At 40.4% G+C, this 19,181-nt stretch overlaps 1 protein-coding gene across 4 annotated transcripts; it reads left to right on the top strand.

Moving 5' to 3' along the window:
- Positions 1 to 136: 136 nt before the first annotated feature.
- On the top strand, positions 137 to 10,387 carry purg (purine-rich element binding protein G). Of its 4 annotated transcripts, none has more exons than XM_047372589.1 (2): positions 137 to 2,617; positions 7,929 to 10,387. In XM_047372589.1, the coding sequence occupies exon 1, from the start codon at positions 1,365 to 1,367 to the stop codon at positions 2,385 to 2,387; it is 1,023 nt and encodes a 340-aa protein (XP_047228545.1). In that variant the 5' UTR covers positions 137 to 1,364; the 3' UTR covers positions 2,388 to 2,617; positions 7,929 to 10,387. The 4 variants fall into 4 exon arrangements, with proteins under 4 accessions (XP_047228545.1, XP_047228544.1, XP_047228543.1 ...); XM_047372588.1 differs by having other exon boundaries at positions 7,445 to 10,387; XM_047372587.1 differs by having other exon boundaries at positions 137 to 6,968; positions 7,445 to 10,387.
- Positions 10,388 to 19,181: the final 8,794 nt, after the last annotated feature.

Genomic DNA, 19,181 nt, shown 5'->3' with positions numbered 1-19,181 from the left:
ATGGCTGTTTCTGTGATATGAAGTTAAACAAATTATGTAATTTTGTTGGCAATCTTTAAGACACATTTGCCTTGAGACATAGTATCCTGTCATGCAAGAAAATGAAAAACAATCATCAACAAATTATACTGGAAATGTTGGAAGAACTTCCTGGTTTATTCATTGCAGAATTATGGGTGAGCTCACTCCCCTGGTTGAGACGTAACACCACATGTTGATTGGATAAGGAACTGAGCCTCCAGCAGGTTTCTGCTGTCATCCTTGTTTCCTGGGGAACTCCAATGTATCCTTTCTATTTGTCTATTTCACTGCCCTTCATATAACAAGGATGTTGCCCAAGACAAGACTCTTTGTATTCAGGTGCACTCACATCAACCTGCTGCTAATGATGAGCAAGCTCTGCAGTGGAATAGATGTTCTTAGAAGCAATTTCCTCACATAAGCCCAGTTTAATGGAAAGCAATGTTGTCTGAACACTTCTTTTCACTGCAAACATATCAAGACCATTTTAAACATCTGCCCTCTTCATCAGTCTAGATTGATAGTGATTTCAGGTGGACTCTCTCACAGCTCCATCTGTCCTGGTGGTGTGATAATACTGAAATGAAGCTCGCTGATCATTTGACCCATTGCATTTAATAATTCTGCACAATAAACTGGAGCTGCAACAACTACAAAGCACCAAAACGCATGACTGCACATATTTTCTGTAAATAAAATCAAGATTTATTTTAAAATATATGCTTATGATTTAAATAATGTTGCCATCTGCTTTATTTGATATGCAAAGGCAAGAGTGTGGAATGTTTCGGTGCATCAATGTTAGGTTTGGAGACGATTTTACCGAAGAATGATGCCTTTTGTGGCAAAGGGGAAAAACAAAAAAATTTTTCCTGGCTGCATCCTGCTTCAATGTTCTCCTTCAGGGACATCTTGTTCGCCTGAATGGAGGGCAGGACTCAGTAGTTCCCGCAATACACCGCCATAAATCCGTGGCAGTGGAGAGAAGAGCTGCAGTGAGTGCAGCCTTCAGTCACTGCTGACGTCGCGTCTCTTTAACGGAGGGCTTCTCAGGACGGGGAGGGGATGAACGGGTTCAATGAGTTCATTCCCGTATAGCAGGTCGGCTGTTCCCGGTTCCCCGAGTTAACGAGAGGCTGCGGCACAAACCGCTGGTGAAACATGGAACCAGTCCGCATAGGAGGCCGGATACATGATGTTTATCCTGGACACTAACTAGATGAGTTGGATGCTTTAAAGCAAGCAGCCATTTTCAGGTGAACCTGTGCTCTTCCAGTCAGCTGTATATGTTGGGAATGGAGATACCGCCTTGTCCTGAGCAGGCTGCTGCTACTGGAATATAAATGATGATGATGATGGCTGATGGCTGTTGCAGGGGAATGGAAAGAAGCAGGGATAAGATCCCGTCCGACTCTCTGTCAAGACATGCATATCCGCAGCAGTACCTCCAGACTGGAGCACCGCAGCAGGGAAATGACATCCAGGAATTGGCCTCAAAACGCGTTGACATCCAGAAGAAACGCTTCTATCTGGACGTGAAGCAGAGTGTGCGCGGTCGCTTCCTGAAAATAGCCGAGGTATGGATCGGGAGAGGACGTCATGATAACATCAGGAAGAGCAAGCTGACCCTGTCCATGTCAATGGCTCCGGCTCTGCGCTACTGCCTGGGAGACTTCATCGACTATTACGCCCGAATCGGACTGCGGGGGAGCCTGGCCCAGACTCCCCAGCTGGCAGAAGAACACGGCAACAACGGACAGTCCCGCAGAAAAGCGCGGGAGCAGCATGTCTCTCCCACCGGCTCGGTGGGCTCAAATGATCATGCCCATCGTGTTCTGAAGAGCGAATTCATTGAGAGAGACAACAGGAAGTACTTTCTGGACCTCAAGGAGAACCAGAGAGGTAGGTTTCTCCGCATACGGCAGACCGTCATTAAAGGCCACGGCACCATGGGCTACTACGGTCAGGGTATCGAGCAGACCATCGTGCTGCCCGCCCAGGGGCTAATCGAGTTCAGAGACGCCCTGTCCCAGCTTATCGAGGACTACGGGGATGAAGAGGACAACGAGCCCGGTAGAGTGGGCTCCAGGAGTCGCGTCGATAACCCTGAGCTTCCGGAGGCGGCGTCCTTCCGGGTGGACAACAAACGCTTTTACTTTGATGTGGGCTCGAACCGCTACGGGGTTTTCCTAAAAATAAGCGAAGTGCGCCAGCCGTACAGGAACACCATCACGGTCCCGTTAAAAGCCTGGGCTCGGTTCGGAGAGAACTTCATAAGGTACGAGGAGGAGATGCGGAGGATCTTCTCGTGCCACAAGGAGAAGAGAACAGAAGGTCGACAGGACAGCGTGGAGCACGAGGACTGACCTCTGCCCCCTCCAGAGACATGGCCCGACCTTCTCCATATGCCATGTACTCTGACAACAAGTGGGCTGATGTGCCAAGGGCTGGTAAACTCTTACATCTACCCTGCCAAGAAGTGATCCATTCATAGCCTTATAGCAACACCTGATTCATCTACAGTGCTGCTGATGCACTTTAACCAGGAGCAGCCCAGGCCTGTGTGGACATTTTAACCCACCTTTGCCTTTAAAATGTAAAAATGCACTCTCTGCACAATAGGTTGTTAATCAAAAAACAAGTAACAGTGCTGTGATGTTGCTGGTAATAGATAAGGTTTTGACTTGAACATTATTAATGTTGGCCCCCTAAACATTGTAACTATGTGTCAAGCAGAAGTGCAGAGAACTGTAAACTGCAACAGCATCCGTATAAAGTGACAAAATATCATTTAAATATATATTTAACTCAAAGCGAAAGTTGAGGTGAGGTCTCTGCCTAAAGAATTTGCTATCCTTATGGTTAGGGCCTTCGGTAGTTCTAGAAGTGCAATAAATACCTGGTAATGCTTGCAGCCTCACTGACTTAGGGAAATGTAAGGTGTAGTAAGCTGTAGGTGTTGACCCAGTGGAATACTATATTTATAATTGCCCCCAATAACCTTTGGGAAGAGAAACATTCGTGCACCGATGCATGCTGCTGGTGAAATGGTAATGCTGGTGTTGTGACTTGTTTTCTGATGTAGACTGTAGTCCTTCAGTTTACTTATGTTTCAGCCTAGCATGAAGTGTCCACATGCACAACAGAATCCTGGATTTGACCTTGTTTCTCCTTAGATCATATTCAGGTTCTAGTATTCTTATGAAACGTTATCAGTGAAAACTGTGATCAGGTCTTTACCCTCTTCAGTATCTTCATTACTATTAAAGTACTGCAGGGTGTGTTATCTAGATTACGGAAAGCAGAATTAAGTTTTCAACATTAAGTAACCGCAACAGTCCCATTATACAACGATTCTTGTGTGCATGTAGACTCAGTCCCTTGCTGCTATGTGCACAGGCAGTTTGTCATTTATCGTAATATGGCACACAGGCACAGTAGATGTTAGCAGGTCTGACTGTAGATGTTAGCGCTTGGTCAGTTTAGAGACAACTTTTGTAGCAATGCAGACCTGCAGACCAATCTAACATGGGCAGAAAAACTGACCAGATATGATACCTTGCTACATGCAAAATATATTGGTGGATAGACTTGCTGCTCATCGTCATGATAAAAGAAAGGAAACTGTACTCTCAACTGTCCAGAGTGGTTTTTAATGGGCCAAATCATCACTGCAGGTGTTGCTGAAAGCACCAGCAGTGTGCAATTGAGGCACAACTAATCTAAAACCGATGCCTGAGTAGTTTTCCTGCTGGAAGTTTATAGAGCACATGTCAGGAACTGGTCCAGTGTTGTCTTTGGATGATACTTGTCTGATCGAACTCTGTGTTACTGAGCAAAGCCAAATTCATATATTAGTATCTGAGACACTTTTTTGCCTTGAAGCCTAAAGCTCTCAAACAAAAATGAATTACTTAAAAATGTGTTGAATGTGGATCATTATGTTCAAAAAATGTATCTTTAAAAATAAAAATGTTCTGAAAAGAGATGAAATTTCAAAAGAAAGATGCAACATAAGCAGCTATATATATAGACTTTATAGGTCTGAAAAAATATTCACCATACCATGAATCCTCCAGCCTGAACTGTTAATACCAGGCAGGCTGGATCAGGCATTTATGTCAACTTTTAACCCTACCATCTGAAGGTAGCAGGTGAAATCCAGACTAATCTGACCAAGCAATGTTTTTCCAACCTGTTATTGTCCAGTTTTGGTAAGCCTGTGAGAATTGTAACTTCAGTTTCCTGTTCTTAGCTGACTGGAGTGGCACCTGGTGTGGTCTTCTGCTGCTGCAGCCTATCTGCTTCAAGTCTTGTTATTTCAGAAATAGTATTCTACATACTTTGGATGTAACGAGTGGTGATTTAAGCTGCTGTCGCTTTTCTGTCATCATAAAACTAATCTATCCATTCTAATCTGACATCAAGAAGGCATTTCATGTACACTACTGCTGCTCACTGAATATTTCTTCTTTTTCTGATGGTTCAATGTAAATCCAGCGGATGGTTATATGGAAAATCCCAGTAGCTAAGGCATTTCTGAAATGCTCAGACCAGCCCGTGGGGCACCGACAACCATGTCACTTACGTCTCTTTTCTTCCCCATTCTGATGCTTGTTTTGACTTCAAGTCAACTTAACACCATCTAAATGCTATGAGTTGCTGCCATGTGATTGGCTGAGTCACTGTTTATATTAAGCCTTTAAACGGGTGTAAAATGAGGTGAGTGATGTTTTGCAGAAGGAAAAATGAAAGTGGTTTTGTCATAACATCAAGCTCTTTTTCATCTAGTGGACTAGGTTAAACTTTTCTGTGTAGTCTTTCTTGCTGTTGTGTTATTAAAGCACTTGTAGGGTTTTTTTTTTCACCTAACTGGTTTCAGCAGTAAACCAGGGCTGGAGCTTGAGCCAGTTCTTAACGGGTGCTATAAAAACGCAGCAAAGAACTTGACTGGTAGAAAGAGAGCCGCATCAGAACAATGTCATTATGTCACTGAAAACAACTCTTCCGATAAATGTTTATTCCACAGTTGGATTTTGTGGAATCTGTGATCTTTGAAAAGATTAGCATTCTGACTTTGGGTCTCTCCAGTTGATTTTCTTTCCAGCTCTGAAAATGGAAATTCTGACTGCAGAGTACTGTAAATATGGGACCTGTTCAGGGTGCATCCTGCCTCTCCCCCAATGACCTCTGGAGAAGGGTACCAGCGCCTCTGTGACCCTGCAAAGATGGGTGGAATGCACTAACAGTCCTGGCAGACATTTGGAAAATGATTGATATTTAGATGCAACAATACAAACAGAATTTACGCAGGACATTTTAACCCCAATTTATCAATGGGAGCTGGGAATAGTAATTAAAACCCAACAATGTTCCTGAATGGAGGGCAAAATGGTGTTAAAAATGTGACTGCTAAATAGCTCTGTGCAGGACATTGGCCTAATTTCACTTCTTGTAGGCAGAGGTTGAAGAGAGAAGAGACACTGAGCTTGTGTGCTGTTCCAGGCTAATCCAAGTATTTTTATAGTTGAAGGTCAGTGTTTAATTGTTTGGGGCTTAAATGAAACAGGTCCACAGCAGAATAAACGTAGGAGTTTTAAACATCATTTTATTAGCTTGTTGGTCTCCACAAACCCACCCACGTTCCTGAAAAAAGTCTCCTTTCCTCTGGCCCAGCAGTTTTTGGAGTTAGTGTCGGAGATCTCATTGATGGAAACAAGAACTGGTACTATGCAAGCACTGGCAGTGATTTTGCTCTGGAACCAGTTGGGCGGAAGGAACACAGTTACTGTTAACATTTTGGCTCACCTGTTTGGACCAGTCAAAATGTCTACTGAGCAAAAGGTCTGTTGATGTAGCTCAGTCTGGCATAGCCAACAAACTGGTGTCTTAGTTGGGCTTTTCATTTTAGAGATGATGATGTTTTTATTGGTCTTGTTCTTGTTGACGCCTTCAGTCAATAAAAACTAAGAGTTAATTTATGTTTGCTGTGGTTATAGGAGAGTCTGGTGAAGACTGTTAACTTTAAGTCAGTGACATGTTTTCATTTTTTTATATATAGAGAGAGATAACATATATATAAATGAATAAACAAAATACTATGTATAATTCAAAGCACAATTTATTTTAGAAATTAGAGACTAATTTTCCCAAATAAGTTCTTGTCTAAACTAAGATTTAGTATAGGGAGTATATCGTCGGAGTCACACCCGTAATACAGGCCCATAATATGTATGTGTACATCGGAAACTTTCACTACATTTTATATACGAATAGCCACATTGGATTCTGCACTCTGGGTTGCTCTGCAAGCGTTGTTATTTTTCCAACTGGGAACATGGAAAATCTGACTTCCAAGGAAAAGGGAAACGCACAGTATTAAAGTCTTGTAAAGGCAGGATGGTCATCGATTTGGTAAAACAATTGCTACAGAGAGCACTTTATACAAAACCTGGACTTTTGTTGAAATGATTTCTTGCATTCATATTTCTGATTTTAGTATAAAATGACAATCATTGATCACAGCGTCTATAAGCTGCTCTAAAAAATCCCATAATGGTCTGCTTCTTTATTTTTACTGCTTCATTTAGGTGGCAGTCTGGACTCAGGGGTGAATCTAAAGGGGGGCAAGGGGGGCAACTGCACCCTGTTGTTCTGTACTTAAAATACTTGTAATTACTAATCGCTTGTTTGTCCAAAAGCCTCTTACAGTCTTCAAATTAAACATTAATTTACCAAACATATATAAGTATAGATATAATCTGAGGTCGCTGAAAAACTTACGTAACTTACTTAGTTACGGCCCTGCATTAAAAACTGTCTGCCTACCGCCCCGCAGCCGCACTTGCGTGTCTCTCAGGCACATTAAGGAGGCGTTCTTTCTGCAGCCCAGCAGAGGGGAGCAACTGAGCTGTTCAAGTTTCTGCAGCTAAAGTCAGTTTGTCCAGGTGATGTTTTAACACAACCGTAAAGGCAACTTAAGTTTGCAATGAATAAAATGTCAGCTGAAGTGACCGACGTTGACTGTGTAATATGTTTATTAATCATTTGATGACAATGACTCACTCGTGTGATTTCTAAGAATGTTAGCATATTTCCCTTGTAAGTTTAGCTTACAATGAGCATGATAACAGTTAATGAAAAGTTTATCTATGAAAACATTTTTTGCATTTGATTGTTTTAAGGGCTGTAGTTTGACTGATGGCTCTATATGATCAATATTACGGTAATGAGGCACAATTAAACCACGTTACATCATTTCGGTCAGATTGGGAAAATAATTAATTGGCCGCCATGAGAATAAGATTTTTAAATATCAATGCTGGTGCGACCTGTGTCAATGTGATCATTTCTGGTTTCATATTGTAGACTTCTTGTGGTAATAAATGGGCTTTTCTTAAATATTAATGCTTGCACATTGCAGATCACAATGAAAAAGGAAATTTAAAGTGGAGAGATTTCCAGTTTCTTTGGCAAATAATGAGGGATGAGAAAGAAGAAGAGAATGTGAGATTTGGGGAAGAAAGAAGGATGGAGAGACAAGGAGGGTCACAGGTAAAGGAGGCCACTGAAAGTGGTGAAGGTGAGAAGATTTCAGAGTCAGAGAGAAAGAAGACAATGCAGAGGAAACTGATGAAGGAGATGAGGAAGGAACAGAGTCAGGGAATCCAGCCTATCCAGCTGGACCACCTGGTATGGATATATGCTGGGTATAAATTCCAGCGCATAGATATTAGATGTTTAAATGAATAACATATCTGCACAAGTCTACATGTGTGTTACGAAGTTAGATAATCCAGGCTTTATATATGTAGTCAATTTATGTTATAATAAAAGCTAATTCTACAATGCAGAAATGCAGTGAAACTGTATTAGATCATTCTAATTGTCACTATATATTTTTTTAGATCAATGAACTTCAATGAAGAGGGCCAGCATTGCCAACCTGTCTAGACCTTTTGCGCCTCCTTTTCTCCTGCATGTAAATTTTTCAAGATCCGCCACTGCCTGGACTTAAAATATATAGATGCATGTTTGTATTTAATACATAATACACATTATCAGCTAGAGCTTAAGGGACTTTAGAATTAAAATAAAAGGAGCCCATCTTTTACAGCCATGACATTATGACCCCTGACCGGTAAAGTGGAAAGTGGTGATCATTGTGGATGGAACCCTTCTGTGGCTTGAAGTATTTAGGGGGACATACAAGGGCACATTGTGTCTTTGGAAATGTTGGAAGCAGAAAAAATGAGCAACTATAAGGATTTGAGTGACCTGGACAGGTCCCCCACTGTGATTGTTTTATACCTGGGTCACTGCATCCCTACAACATTAGACCAGTGTTCTTGCAGCCAGAGTTATTAGCAGCCAAGAGTCATTGCTATGCATGGTTACAGAAGGCTGGCCTGGGTTGTTTGACAGAGGTAAGGATACTCTGATCCAGTTCTTTGGGTTCTGATAGGATGCCTTTACCTAAATTTAAATATTTGATTAAACTGACCAAACAAGAACCCCTAACCTAAATATGTAACACCGTTTTAAGTCATGATACTGTATAAACTAATATTAGTTTCCCAAACAGTCACTGTCAGTTATATTGTCAGCTTTTACAATCATTATTCATATTTTAAACATTGGAACTTGTTCTTGTCATCTGTCTAAATAAATAACAACAGTGTAAGTACTAGGAAGTCAAATTCTATATTGTTTCTGCTGATTAAAAAAGGTCCATGCAAAACCACTGGTGCTGATCTTTTTGGTGGACTAAAAGTGGATTTTGGACCCTGAACCACAGATATGCTGTTTCTAGTTGTGACACCTTAAACCTCTTTCTAAATGCATCTCTGCTTGCTTTGATTCTTTTGTTCTTTACTTTTAGGAGGCTGAAACATTTTAAAAATAGCCAAAGGCAAAAGGAAAAGAGTTCTCATCAATATCCGAGTTCTCATATATATATTTGTCACATCTAGAATGAAAATTTCCCAGAAAAAAACTTCAACCTGACAAAGTGTTTGTGTTCATGTGCGGTTGTGCAGGTAGAGTGATGTGAATGTAGGCGTACTGAAGAAGACTTTCTGCTTGTTTTGTTGTATTATGCCTTTGGTGGTAAACTGGAAAATTTAAAGATATAGATGTTTGGTTTCCTTAAAAAAATCAACTGAAACAAATAAGATGAAAAGGTATACATTTAGATAAATGTACACTGGTGTGTTCTGTAGTCCTGTAAACTAAGACTTCTGAAACAAGGAAATGTACTCTAGCACTTTCTTTAATGTGTACTGTATTCATTTCAAATTTACGTGTAAAGTACTGTATGAATAGTCATTACTTGCCTTGTGACATTTTAAGCAATGCTACATTTATAGAAGGATATCTAAGAACATGATTTTAGAGTGTATGCATGCTAGTGGTTGGGTGCTATTGTAAAAGGATGACTATGAAAAATGGTGCTATGTAATAATGGTGCTTCTATGGACCCCAGCCGAGTGCATGCACAGAGGATCTATTAAAGTATGGGAAAAACGAGAAAATGTCCTATTGCTGTTCTCAAGTAGTGCTGCTTCCCAAAGATGTTGCAATGTTAGAAAAAATCCAACATTCTCTTAAAGTGCAACGACCCTTCAACTCTGGCTTACAGTCGAGACATCTGAGAGTGTGTCAAAGTTCTCTGCAAACATGAACACTGTGTTTTTCTGTTTCTTATTCTTTAAACATGTTCATAGTTGTGTCAGCAAGGAGCATTTTACGAACGTAGAGAAAGTTTGTGTTGTACAGATTCTTTCTTTTTTTTTCTGGGCCTCTTTAGTGAAAGCCATGGCAGACAGGCACTTCAAAGCTCATATGAAACGCATGCTATTTTTGAAACCTATAGCAAGGGACAAATAACTTCTAGCATTGCTAAAAGTAAAGTATGCCTCTGATTGCCATTCTAAACCTCCCCTACTCTCAGCAAAGCTAGAACCGGGATTAGCTCCCCCCTGGTCTAAGCCTCTCAACATTAGTAAGTACTGTTAACCAAGAGTATCTAAAACTTTAGGGGCAGCCAGTTATGAAGTGCCAAAATCTGTCATGTCTAATAACAGATGAATAAGATCCACAGACAATCTGATTACATCATTTTGTACACTTCATCCTTTCAAAGTTCATGTGAATAAAATGATTTATTTTATGTAGCACAATTCCATTATTGCAGTGTTTAAAAAGTCAAACATGTTGGAGCTTGGAAAACTTTGTGTTGATTATTGCTGTAACTCGTTTGAAAGATGAAAATGTGTATGTTTGTTAGCTGTAATGATCAGTGCTCCTTTTCTGTTTCTCAGTAATTAAATGGTATCCAGGATTATCTCTACTGGTGCCACAATACTGTATGAATCTGTTGTGAATAATTTGCTTTTGTTTTGAGCTGTACCAACTGTCAAATGTTAGGTTTACACATGCTTCTGTGTTCAAATAATGCTTTTGATACTTTTTATCAAACTATTCAGAATTAAGTAGAGCGGGAAAGAAAATTATTTTTATTGTTTTGGTGTCTCAAGTACTAATGACAATGGCCAGAGTGAAATCATGTCAGGGTAAAAATATTTCCTAACATGATAAACTCTATTTAGTCTGGAATATTTCCTAAAAAAAAAAAAAAACTACTTGTGACAATTTGACACATTGTGTCCGTACCTGTTTTTACAGTTATTAGCTTTATTTGAAGCACAGATATCACCATGTGTTTTACCCGCTATCAGCTAGTCAAAAATCTGAGCTCAGCACTTGTATTAATTACTTCCTATTACAGATTTGCTGAATCAACTTTTTTGATTTGGCTTGAAAATACTTGGATGTAGTGTATAATGTATACAAGTACAGCTTAAAGAAATTTGAATATCTTTGAAAAAGTTACAATTGTACAGTTACACATTACTGTGTAGCAGGAGGAACCCAGGACCCACTGAACCTGAGACAGGTCTGTATAAAAGACACCTGTCCACACACTCAATCAAACAAACTCCAACCTCTCCACAATGACCAAGACCAGAGAGTTGTGTAAGGACATCAGGGATAAAATAGTAGACCTGCACAAGGCTGGGATGGACTACAGGAAAATAGCCAAACAGCTTGGTGAGAAGACAACAACTGTTGGAGTAATTATAAGAAAATGGAAGAAGTTCAAGATGACAGTCAATCTTCCTCGGTCTGGGACTCCATGCAAGATCTCATCTTGTGGGGCATCAATGATCATGAGGAAGGTTAGGGATCAGCCCAGAGCTACACAGCAGGACCTAGTCAATGACCTGAAGAGAACTGGCACCACAGTCTCAAAGAAGACCATTAGTAACACACTACAACGCTATGAATCTTAGCCAACAACCTCCTTCCGGCACTAAGGGCATTGAAGATGGGTTGTGGCTGGGTCTTTCAGAATGACAACGACCCGAAGCACACAGCCAGGGAAACTGAGTAGTGGCTCCGTAAGAAACATCTCAAGGTCCTGGAGTGGCCTAGCCGGTCTCCAGACCTGAACCCCATCGAAAATCTTTGGAAGGAGCTGAAAGTTCATATTGCCCAGATAGCCCTGATCCCTGAAGGATCTGGAGAAGATCTGTATGAAGATTACCACAAATCCATGTGGTCCAAAATCCATGTTGCAGTGTTTGCAAACCTCGTCAAGAACTACAGGGAACATCTGATAGTTGCAAACAAAGGTTTTTGTACCAAATATTAAGCTTAGTTTTTCTGATGTATCAAATACTGTCATGCAATAAAATGCAAATTAAGTACTTAAAAATCACACAATGTGATTTTCTAGATTTGTGTTTTAGATTTCGTTTCTCACAGTTGAAGAGGACCTATGATAAAAATGAATGCTTTATACGTGGGAAAGGCTTCAAAATCAAACAACCATTCACAATGCAACATCAGATAAAACATTATTTAAAATATTTCAAAGAACAATTTGCTGAATAAAAACAATCTTTTGGGGCATTAATGGTGTTTAATTAGCTGTCTTTATTTAGAAAAATAATATTTAAGGAAATATTATTAAGGAAATATTAAAAACTATTTAAGAAAATATTATTTTGAATAAGAGCCAACAACCTTTACGGATAAATGATTCTTAACTTATAAGATTGCTGCAAGTCATGTGTTACCACTGCCTTGACCGGCGGTTGCCGTTAGCGGTTTCAGTTAACAAAAGTTGAAATCGCTTGTAGCGTGTTACCACTCCTGTAAAATCAAACATGTACATTTTAAAATACCATTGATAAAAGGATGAAAATGCATAAGCGTTGACAGTACGTTATGGCCGATCTGTGTTTAAAAACCACCCTTTTAATAAAGTATGTCTTGATTTTAAAAATACAACACAGAACACATCATTAGCTTTAACTAGTTCGCTAGTACTTAGCTGAGTTATCTCAACACAAACCAAAACCAAACGTCATTATTGAGATTATTTCATTCTAAACTAATTTTCTCATTTGCTTCCATAAAACACTACAGGTCCTTCTCAAAATATTAGCATATTGTGATAAAGTTCATTATTTTCCATAATGTAATGATGAAAATTTAACATTCATATATTTTAGATTCATTGCACACTAACTGAAATATTTCAGGTCTTTTATTGTCTTAATACGGATAATTTTGGCATACAGCTCATGAAAACCCAAAATTCCTATCTCACAAAATTAGCATATTTCATCCGACCAAAAAAAGAAAAGTGTTTTTAATACAAAAAACATCAACCTTCAAATAATCATGTACAGTTATGCACTCAATACTTGGTCGGGAATCCTTTTGCAGAAATGACTGCTTCAATGCGGCGTGGCATGGAGGCAATCAGCCTGTGGCACTGCTGAGGTCTTATGGAGGCCCAGGATGCTTCGATAGCGGCCTTTAGCTCATCCAGAGTGTTGGGTCTTGAGTCTCTCAACGTTCTCTTCACAATATCCCACAGATTCTCTATGGGGTTCAGGTCAGGAGAGTTGGCAGGCCAATTGAGCACAGTGATACCATGGTCAGTAAACCATTTACCAGTGGGTTTGGCACTGTGAGCAGGTGCCAGGTCGTGCTGAAAAATGAAATCTTCATCTCCATAAAGCTTTTCAGCAGATGGAAGCATGAAGTGCTCCAAAATCTCCTGATAGCTAGCTGCATTGACCCTGCCCTTGATAAAACACAGTGGACCAACACCAGCAGCTGACACGGCACCCCAGACCATCACTGACTGTGGGTACTTGACACTGGACTTTTGGCATTTTGGCATTTCCTTCTCCCCAGTCTTCCTCCAGACTCTGGCACCTTGATTTCCGAATGACATGCAGAATTTGCTTTCATCTGAAAAAAGTACTTTGGACCACTGAGCAACAGTCCAGTGCTGCTTCTCTGTAGCCCAGGTCAGGCGCTTCTGCCGCTGTTTCTGGTTCAAAAGTGGCTTGAACTGGGGAATGCGGCACCTGTAGCCCATTTCCTGCACTTGTGCACGGTGGCTCTGGATGTTTCTACTCCAGACTCAGTCCACTGCTTCCGCAGGTCCTCCAAGGTCTGGAATCGGCCCTTCTCCACAATCTTCCTCAGGGTCCGGTCACCTCTTCTCGTTGTGCAGCGTTTTCTGCCACACTTTTTCCTTCCCACAGACTTCCCACTGAGGTGCCTTGATACAGCACTCTGGGAACAGCCTATTCATTCGTTCAGAAATGTCTTTCTGTGTCTTACCCTCTTGCTTGAGGGTGTCAATAGTGGCCTTCTGGACAGCAGTCAGGTCGGCAGTCTTACCCATGATTGGGGTTTTGAGTGATGAACCAGGCTGGGAGTTTTAAAGGCCTCAGGAATCTTTTGCAGGTGTTTAGAGTTAACTCGTTGATTCAGATGATTAGGTTCATAGCTCGTTTAGAGACCCTTTTAATAATATGCTAATTTTGTGAGATAGGAATTTGGGGTTTTCATGAGCTGTATGCCAAAATCATCCGTATTAAAACAATAAAAGACCTGAAATATTTCAATTAGTGTGCAATGAATCTAAAATATATGAATGTTAAATTTTCATCATGACATTATGGAAAATAATGAACTTTATCACAATATGCTAATATTTTGAGAAGGACCTGTACCTTTTAGTTGAGGGAAGCCTTTCTGGACACTAGGGCTGACACGATCTGGACCTTATTTCAGTTCAGTCTTCCCAGTTGTATCTTCACCTGACCTCTTGAAACACAGGTGGAAGGGGGAGGCAAAAGGAGCATCACCATCTTTGATTGTTTGCTGTTTGTTTGATGGCAAACATGTAGAAGCAGAGGAATCAATGGCTGAGGTGGAAGATAAAACATTTGAGGTGTGACAGGAAAGCTGTGGTTCAAAGGAGGGTGGGATGTCTGTCTGGCTGTGTGCAGTAGAGGAGGATGCTGAGCTTATTTCTGAACTGAACCTGTTGAAGAATGTGTTTAGTTCATCCTTATGTTTGAAGCCTGGGGTCTTCTTCATCCCTAACCACACATCTCTGATATTGCGTTGCTGGAGCTTGCTCTCCAGCTTCTCCTTGTACACCTCCTTGCTGTCGCTTATTTTGACTTGATGTTGTTTCTGTAAACTCCTCAATAATTCCCTGTCTCCCTCTCTAAAGGCTCTTTTTTCTTGTTAAGCGAGCTCCTCAGGTTTGTTGTTGGGGAAGCATCTCACCGTTCTGGTGGGGATGATGTTATCCACACAGAAGTTTATATAGTTGGTGACATACTCAGTCATGGCATTGATGTCCTCTCCATGTGGCTGGCACAGTGTGTCCCAGTCTGTAGCCTCAAAGCAACCTTGCAGAGCTTCTTCAGCTTCCTGTAACCATTTTCTCACAGTCCTCTTTATTACAGGTTGCCTCTGAACAAGGGGCTTATATTTCAAGCAGAGAAAAACAAGATTGTGATCTGATTTGCCTAGAGGAGGTCTTGCTTTGGAAATGTATCAGTCCTTGACATTTGCATAAAAGAAATCCAATGTTTTAGTTACTTTAGTAGAGCAGCTGACAAACTTTTGAAACATTGGAAGTTGAGCAGAGAGTGAAACATGGTTAAAATCACCAGATATTGCCACAAACACATTGGGGTTTTGTGTCTGTAGCTTAGCAACAACTGAGATGATGGCATCACATGCAGTGTCAGCAACAGCTAAAGGTGGAAAGTAAACTGTTGCCAAAATAACACTGGTAAAGTCTCTGGGTAAATAATATAGACAAAAACTTACTGCTAACTGTTCTATATCTGGACTGCAGAGGATACACATCACACTAACATGTCCTGGTTTACACTGTCATTCACAAATATCCCTTTTCGGATGTATAGTCACCAGCATTTGGATTGGCTAGGCGGTAACGGTGGAACTGAGCTGGTTGGTGGTTCTCCTTGGGCTGACGTTGGTGATGGAGATGTTGTGTGTTTGCAGGGGTTTGCCCTGTGTGGATGTATCTTCATTGGCTTTTTTGAGGGGGGCTCTCTTATGGCAATTACAAATTGTTGTTCAGAATTGGTTTTAAAAATAACTTGACCTCATTCCAAATTTCTCAAGACAGACGTTGGTTTTTAAACAAACATATTCACAACCATCCATCCATCCATCCATCCATTTTCCATACCCGCTTCTTCTGTACAGGGTCACGGGGGAGCTGGTACCTATCTCCAGCAGTCTACGGGTGAGGGACGGGGTGCACCCTGGACAGGTTGCTAGTCCATCGCAGGGCAACCGGTCTAAATATTAATCTAAATATAAGTAACATATTCACACTGAACTGTGATATAATTAAATCATTTTATTAGTTTTCATTCTTTTCATTTTTCCTTTGTAGTCTAGTTGAATGTTATTAGCCTACTTCCACACGTGGACAAAATTATTGGTACCCTTAATGAAACAAAAACCCACGATGGCCACAGAAATAACTTGAATCTGACGAAGGTAATAATGAATAAAAATTCTATGAAAATGAACAAATGAAAGTCAGACGTTGCTTTTCAGAAATGCTTCAACAGAATTATTAAAACAATTAACTCATGAAACAGGCCTGGACAAAAATGATGGTATTCCTGAAAATAACGTGACCAAAGGGACATGTTAAATCAAGGTGTGTCCATTAATTAGCATCACAGGTGTCTACATTCTTGTAATCAGTCAGTGGGTCTATATATAGGGCTACAGGTAGTCACTGTGCTGTTTGGTGACATGGTGTGTACCACACTCAACATGGACCAGAGGAAGCGAAGGAAGGAGTTGTCTCAGGAGATTAGAAAGAAAATTATCGACAGGCATATTAAAGGTAAAGCTTATAAAACCATCTCCAAGCAGCTTCATGTTCCTGTAACTACAGTTGCGCATATTATTCAGAAATTTATGATCCATGGTACAACCTCCCTGGACGTGGCCACAGGAGGAAAACTCATGACAAAACAAAGAGACGGATAATACGAACAGTAACAAAAGAGCCCAGAAAAATTTCTAAAGAGATTAAAGGTGAACTTCAATCTCAAGGAGCATCAGTGTCAGATCACACCATCCAACGTTGTTTGAGGCAAAGTGGACTTAATGGGAGATGACCAAGGAGAACACCATGGTTGAAAAGAAATCATAAAAAGGCCAGACTGGAAATTGCCAAACTACATGTTGACAAGCCACAAAGCTTCTGGGAGAATGTCCTATGGACAAATGAGACAGAAATTTAGCTTTTTGGCAAGGCACATCAGCTCTATGTTCGCAGACGGAAAAATGAAGCATATGAAGAAAAGCACACTGTCCCTACTGTGAAACATGGAAGAGGTTCTGTTATGTTCTGGGGCTGCTTTGCTGCATCTGGCTCAGGGTGTCTTGAATCTGTGCAGGTATAATGAAATCTCAAGACTATCAAGGGATTATAGAGAGAAATGTGGTGCCCAGTGTCAGAAAGCTTGGTCTCAGTCTCAGGTCATGGGTTTTGCAACAGGATAATGACCCAAAACACGCAGCTAAAAACACCCAAGAATGGCTAAGAGGAAAACATTGGACTATTCTGAAGTGGCCTTCTTTAAGCCCTGACCTAAATCCTATTGAGCATCTTTGGAAGGAGCTGAAACATGCTGTCTGGAAAAGGCTCCCTTCAAACCTGATACAACTGAAGCAGTTTGCTCATCAGGAGTGAGCCAAAATACCTGCTGAGAGGTGCAGAAGTCTCATTGACAGTTACAGGAATCATTTGATTGCAGTGATTGCCTCAAAAAGTTGTGCAACCAAATATTAAGTTAAGGGTATCATCATTTTTGTCCAGGCCTGTTTCATGAGATTATTTCTTAAAATAATTCTGTTGAAGCATGTTTGAAAAGCAATGTCTGACTTTCATTTGTTCATTTTCATAGAATTTTTTTTTATTATTACCTTTGTCAGATTCAAGTTATTTCTGTGACCATTGTGGGTTTTTCTTTCATCAACCGAGGGATACCAACAATGTTGTCCACGTGTGTATATAGTCCAACTAGTATTTAACCTGAAGTTGAATTAATGTTGTTAATAAATTCTTATATTTTAGAGAGAAGACGTTGTGTGTTCATTCTGTATAAGTGTGCTGGGCTTGCTGTTAGAGAACGCCAGAGCTTGAATTCACTCTTTTACCGATTGTTCTACAAGTGTTGGTCATAGAATTAGAATCATGAAAAAAAAAATTTATTTCAGTAAATTAATTCAAAAAGTGAAACTTGTATATTATATTCATTCATTACATTAAGACTGATACATTTCAAATGATTATTTCTTTTAATTGTTATGATTATAACTGACAACTAATGAAAACCCCAAATTCAGTAAAATTATTCAAATTCAGAAAATTTGAATATTATGAAAAGGTTCAATATTGAAAACACCTGGGGCCACACTCTAATCGGCTAATTAACTCAAAACACCTGCAAAGGCCTTTAAATTCTCTAGTTCTGTAGGCTACAGAATCATGGGGAAGACTGCTGACCTGACAGTTGTCCAGAAGACACCTTTCACAAGGAGGGCAAGACACAAAAGGTCATTGCTAAAGAGGCTGGCTGTTCACAGAGCTCTGTGTCCAAGCACATTAATAGAGAGGTGAAGGGAAGTAAAAGATGTGGTAGAAAAAAGTGTACAAGCAATAGGGATAACTACACCAAGGAGCGAATTGGAAACAAAACCCATTCAAAAATGTGGGGGAGATTCACAAAGAGTGGACTGCAGCCGGAGTCAGTGCTTCAAGAACCACCACTCACAGACGTATGCAAGACATGGGTTTCAGCTATTGCATTCCTTGTGTCAAGCCACTTTTGAACAAGAAACAGTGTCAGAAGCATCTTGCCTGGGCTAAAGACAAAAAGGACTGGGCTGCTGCTGAGTGGTCAAACGTTATGTTTTTTGGAAATCAAGGTCCCAGAGTCTGGAGGAAGAGAGGAGAGGCACAGAATCCATGTTGCTCGAGGTCCAGTCTAATGTTTCCACAGTCAGTGACGTTTGGGGTGGCATGTCTTCTGCTGGTGTTGGTCCACTGTGTTTTCTGAGGTCCAAGGTCAACACAGCGGTCTACCAGGAAGTTTTAGAGCACTTCATGCTTCCTGTTGTTGACCAACGTTATGGAGATGCAGATTTCATTTTCCAACCGGACCTGGCACCTGCACACAGTGCCAAAGCTGACAGTACCTGGTTTACGGACCATGGTCCCTGTTCTTAATTGGCCAGCAAACTCGCCTAACCTCAACCCCATAGAAAATCTATGGGATATTATGAAGATGAAGATGCAATATGCCAGACCCAACAATTCAGAAGAGCTGAAGGTCACTATCAGAGCAACCTGGGCTCTCATAACACCTGAGCAGTGCCAGAGTGATTGACTCCATGCCATGCCGCACTGCTGCAGTAATCCAGGCAAAAGGAGCCCCAACTAAGTATTGAGCACTGTTCATGCTCATACATTTTATGTTCATATTTTTCAGTTGGCCAACATTTCTAAATATCCTTTTTTGTATTGGTCTTAAGTAATCTAATTTTCTGAGATACTAAATTTGTGGTATTCATTAGTTGTCAGTTATAATCATCAAAATTAAAAAAAATAAACATTTTGAAATATATTAGTCAGAGTGTAATGAATGAATATATTATACATGTGTCACTTTTCGAATGGAATTACTGAAAAAAAACTATATTTTCTTGAT

Source organism: Girardinichthys multiradiatus, chromosome 8 (assembly GCF_021462225.1).
Source record: "Girardinichthys multiradiatus isolate DD_20200921_A chromosome 8, DD_fGirMul_XY1, whole genome shotgun sequence".
In the NCBI taxonomy this organism is placed as follows: Eukaryota; Metazoa; Chordata; class Actinopteri; order Cyprinodontiformes; family Goodeidae; genus Girardinichthys; species Girardinichthys multiradiatus.
This window is presented reverse-complemented; position numbering and strand designations above follow the sequence as displayed.